Source organism: Lygodium microphyllum, chromosome 3 (genome assembly GCF_053477565.2).
Source record: "Lygodium microphyllum isolate KBCC chromosome 3, Lygodium_microphyllum_v1.1.10, whole genome shotgun sequence".
NCBI classification, from domain to species: domain Eukaryota; kingdom Viridiplantae; phylum Streptophyta; class Polypodiopsida; order Schizaeales; family Lygodiaceae; genus Lygodium; species Lygodium microphyllum.
The window spans coordinates 19,511,239-19,516,696 of record NC_141137.1 but is presented as its reverse complement, the minus strand read 5'-3'; the positions used below and the strand labels follow the sequence as shown (position 1 = coordinate 19,516,696).

Here is a 5,458-nt window from a genome sequence, read left to right as displayed (position 1 = left end):
CGCAAACACATTTGCCATTCATCATTTGTTTCCAACATTCCTTTTGCAATGCAAGCCTCCTTAAAAGTTGAATATACCACAGTATCAACCGTACGCAATGGCTCAAAGGATGTGCACCCCTTGCATACAGTTAGTAGTAGCTGCAAATAGTATTTTTCTCCACACGTAGGTGAAACAAAGTATATTCGACCACATGTGTTTCATTTCTTTCTCTTTGTCCACATTTTTTTGTGTGCATTCCAAACCCAAAACATTGGAAAGTCTTGATAGAGAATTGTGTTAGCATCAGGGTCCAAACGATTGCATGTAAACCATTCTGTGAGAGTTGTTTTTTGAGCATTTTCATTTTGCACCACATCACAAATGTTATCATAGTCACGAAAGGAAACAGTATTCTCTCCAGGTAAATGTATTTGCAATCGTTGAATATCGGGTTTCTCATCATGAAGTTTGAATTCAAATATTCGCCAACATGCTTCAGAAGCTGAAATATATCGTGCATCTAAGTACCTCTCAATCTCATCAATATTTTGTGCATCAATATTTTCTGTGTCAATATCATTGGATCCGGAACCACACGTACTTGTAAACCGAATGGTTGCTCGATCATGGCCCTTATATACATATTTATACAAATATTTGACAGATGCAATTGTCGAGCAAACCTCAACATTTATGTGAGCACTATACTTGGAACTCAAATAAGGATTGTAAGGCACCATCCATCGGTTATCCAAGAGGTTACCATTAGCATTATGAGTTCTTCCATCCTCTCGACGTCTGTACAAAGGATAACTAGATTTATCAACTGTAGTTGTATGTATAAAATTTTTTGGATAATCCTTTATACACTTTCCGTCCACCATGCAAGCACTTTTTGGATTGAACTCACCACACGGACCATGTATGTTACATTTAGAAATATTTCGATACAAATCCGAGAACCTTTCCTTATCAGGTAGCTCAACGCACACCAGTCTATCATAATGATGTGCTTCTAGTGGCTTAAAGCGTGGTTCTAATATCAAGAGCATATGTGAATGAGGCAAGCCTCTCTTTTGGAATTCTATGACATACACATATCCAGCAACTTTACCAAACAACTCCTTTTTCACTATCGACTGCATCATGTCCTTATGTTTCAAATGAAAAACTCTAGCAGTTAAATCTGGTCGATCATGTACAGTTTGACCAGGCAACAAAGCATCTGTAATTTCAGACCACTTAGGATTGCATGTCATGGTGATAAACAAATCAGGTTTACCTTTGCTACGCACAATTGCCATAGCATCTTGATATAATTGGTACATGAATCTTGGTCCACCTGTAAAGCTAGATGGCAATACTATTCTCTTGCCCACACCGATCCCAGCGATATTAGTATTAATGGCATCTGAACCATTGACCATATCAGCCAATCCCCTATACATTTCAACTCGCAATGTTGCTTGATTACGACGACACCAAGCCAATCTACATTGTTCAATGCTACAATAAGCATCAACAATGTATTGTTGTAGCAAGCGACCACCACACAAAAGACATGCATTAGTATCATCTCGAATCTGAAGTCGAAAAGCGTAATATTGCATTTGAGTGACACAATCTTTATTTGCAATATTATTGGCATTAATATGAGCATCCATAAATGCATATGGAACTTTAGTATGCCATCCATCCTCTCCATTTGGAAAAAGAAGAACATATAATAGTGGCATATATGCCTTGTGTAAGTTAGAAATATAAATCAAATGGCCTTGTCATGTGCGAACTTGAATGCTACGATGATCAAGTGTATCATCATTACCTTGTCCAGGCATGATCGTAGCAACCTCACTTGCAGTGGGAACTGAATATCGTCTAGAGGTGGATCGATTTTGAAAAATGGACATTCTTATTTCTACTGATGGATTGCGTTGCAAGCTTGCACCAACTGCTATAAAGGCCTGTGCATAAGCATTGTGATCATGCATCATTTGTTGAAGCTCTTGTAGTAAGTCTGGCAAAAGCCCAGGTAAAACCCCCATGCGATTCAATAACTCATGATCAGTGTCATAAATATAAAGTTGTGCAAACTTTGGTATTTGTTGTCCATCCTCACTTGGCAATAGGGAACCCATCCGGTGATATATTGATCCATGAACTTGAAAAGTATAACCATTTCCATTTTGAGGCAAAAGCTCATCAATTTTTGCACCCATTGAAACAAAATCCAATGCGCTATTATAAGCATGTATATTTATTTTGAACTCTCTGCTTTGTGGATGTGTGCCATCAAGCAAATTACATAGAGGTTGTGGTGGCTACTGTAGAGGTGGCAAAATTACTTTCCCTTCTCTACAGCAATGCTTTCCAATCGAAGTTGTATGCATTGTTTTAGTTTCATCGTGCCACAACTTAGCCATGTAATGGTGACAAACCTTGCAAAGGGTACCAATTGCATGCAAATTTGGTTTTTGGAAGAGCAAAATTGTTACTAATGGATGAATATCCAAATTAGGTGGCATGTCATGGAGAATTGAACAAAATCCACCATTTTGAGGTAGAAATATAGGAGCTTGAATAACTGGTCATGTAGCATCTCAGTACTTGCACCTGCATTATGGATAGCTTCATTCTCTTCTTGAATAAAGCGAGGCAATTGAACATCTAAGGACAGTAATGGTGCACCGTGCATTTGAGCACTTATATCAATTGTATTTGTTGTAGTGCGATGCAATTGTTGTAATTGCGTTCTTGCTCTTGCCCTATGTCTACGTTCAGCTCTAGTAGCATCAAACATTTGCCTACAATTTCTTAATCCACCATCTGGATTATTTGTGTTTCCATTTCTTTGTGGACTTGTGCTATGTACCCCCACTTCGAAGGGTAGCAATTCATGGTTATCCAACATCTCAACATCTATATTGTGGATAGTTGCATTGTCTCCTTGACGAATAGGAGATGGTTGAACTTCCAACGGCAACAATGGTGCAACTGGCATTTGGTCACGAACATGTAATTCAGTCCTAACTCTTGCAACGTGCCTACGTTTATGTCTAGTAATTTTGAGCATTTCCCTACGTGCACGTAATACACGATCTCTAGGCACAGAATGTGTTGGAAGTACCATTGTCGAGAAAAACCTGAGATAAAAAGAAAAAGGTACTTTGATATTAGTAATTGCATACTTTTATGACCTAGGCGTACTAAAATTTCTTCCTATCTCTTAGGGAAGACTTTAGCAAAGATTTACCTCAAGATAAATTTGTTCTAAACACTATTTCAATATAACATTTGAAGATTATAACATCACATAAGCAACAATATAATCTTACATGTGCAAGAATATAAATTGAAAGAGCATATTATGTCATTATCATGGGGCATACAAAAGTCCAAATGACATGAAAATTCTCAAACCCAACAATAGAATGACATATCTATCGGAGGATCCGACAAAAAGTTATTGAAATCCTTAGATATGCTAAGAGAACTATGCATTGGATGATAAACTCATGCGACGATTCAATAGATTCAACATTGTAGAGAACCTATTGAGGCAAACTTTTAGAGATGTGACATGCACATCAAGGCAAATGCTCTCAGGTGCAAGCACACTTGCATTCTTTTGAGCCAGTAATTCATACACTCCATCCTCTATACGATTATTGCTCTTAGCAAGGTCTTGCAACTTTTCTGCATGGTCTTCCAAAGCAGACCTTGGCTAGTGCTTGCGAACCAACTCATAGATTTCTCCTACATAGCCCTTTATTTCATCTATCTCGTCTTGCAACATTATCCCATCAGCCAAGCCTCCTTCATATTTTTCTGCCAGGATTTTTTCGATCCTTTGAAGGCGATCACCAAAGTTTTGACAGAAGGAGTTTGAAGCTCTTTGACGTTTGTTTAAACTCTTGATTTGCTTCTCAATTGCATCCAACCGATGCAAGATCTTTAGGGATACAATGGAAGTGTTGTGTCCTTTGACACATTTGAGGGCACGTCGTACTGACTTCCTCCTAGCCATGTCTTGGCTTTACACACATTCATTCGTGCATTGGGAGTACACAAAACAATGTCTGGTACATGGACATTGTTTCTTGCATCAGATGTTTTAGCATGTTCCATACTGCCATGGTTACACAAAGTATTAAGAGATGAGAGAGAGAGAGAGAGAGAGAGAGAGAGAGAGAGAGAGAGAGAGAGAGAGAGAGAGAGAGAGAGAGAGAGAGAGAGAGAGAGAGAGTGAGTGAGTGAGTGAGTGAGTGAGTGAGTGAGTGAGTGAGTGAACATATTTAAAAAGTAATTGAATACTTTCATGATGTAGGCGCACCAAAGTATTACAATATTTATGCATACATGAGAGAGACACAATGAGACTATGTCGAGAAAATATTTGACACGTCTTTTTCTCCACATCAAAGCATGAATATCCTTACACACATGAGGGACATCATAAAAGCATTAAACTATTAAAGTATTCAAGCATTGATTACAACTTAAATGAACAAAATATTAATTAAAATATTATTAGCACATATATACATATGAATACATAATATTAACACAAACATAATAATATTATCACTCATTTTTTATACTAAAACACATACACACATTAATTAATCAAACACTTAAGACACGTAATACACCTTAACAATGTAATGACACACATAACACATTAATTAATAACACGCATAAACACATTAAGAAATAATATTAACACACATTCATATCAAAAGACTTTAATGTAGCACAAATCTTTAGTTATGAAAGATGCACTTGCTATTTTGAACTTTGACCTATTTAAGAAAGTTATAGAAATGGCTACCATTACACAAAAGGACTCACCTAGAAAATGAGACATGGAGCTATACTTTATAGTTTGTAAGCTATCAAATATAGCTTTTAAGGAACCTAAAGAATGTGACCTAGAGCCATGCATTGAATATGTGAGAAATCCTATGTGGACTTTCTAGAATAGCTTCAAATTGTGGGACTCTTCTTTCCAAAGATATTTTTGAGCCTACTAAACTTTGAATTCCTAAGTTCAATTTGGAAAAAAAAAGTCATAGCACTTGATCAATATTAACCACTAAAATCATCCTTATGATGTAAAGATAAGATAGAGAATTTGAAACCACGCAAGCATTTTTGACATGGGGGTTTGGGTCTTGCACATGGGCTAAAAGGCCTATTATACATTCCATTCAACTTTAATGTAGCACAAATCTTTAGTTATGAAAGATGCATTTGCTATTTTGAATATTGACCTATTTCTCATTTGACTACCAAAGCAAAAAGGAACCCTTGCTAGTATATCTATAAAGGCCTATTATACATTCCATTCAACGTTAATGTAGCACAAATCTTTAGTTATGAAAGATGCATTTGCTATTTTGAACATTGACCTATTTATCATTTGACTACCAAAGCAAAAAGGAACCCTTGCTAGTATATCTATGTTAATGAAGGA

The 5,458-nt window shown here is 36.6% G+C and overlaps 1 protein-coding gene across 1 annotated transcript; it reads right to left on the bottom strand.

Annotated features, from left to right (window-relative positions):
• Positions 1 to 200: 200 nt before the first annotated feature.
• LOC148038119 (uncharacterized) lies at positions 201 to 1,409 on the bottom strand. Its single transcript, XM_087675185.1, has one exon. It carries the CDS (start codon positions 1,407 to 1,409, stop codon positions 201 to 203), a length of 1,209 nt encoding a protein of 402 aa, XP_087531311.1.
• Positions 1,410 to 5,458: the final 4,049 nt, after the last annotated feature.

What these genes read in the sequence shown, in the direction of transcription:
- LOC148038119 (XM_087675185.1), bottom strand. Translation starts at nt 1,409, where the DNA reads ATGGTCAATGGTTCAGATGCCATTAATACTAATATCGCTGGGATCGGT.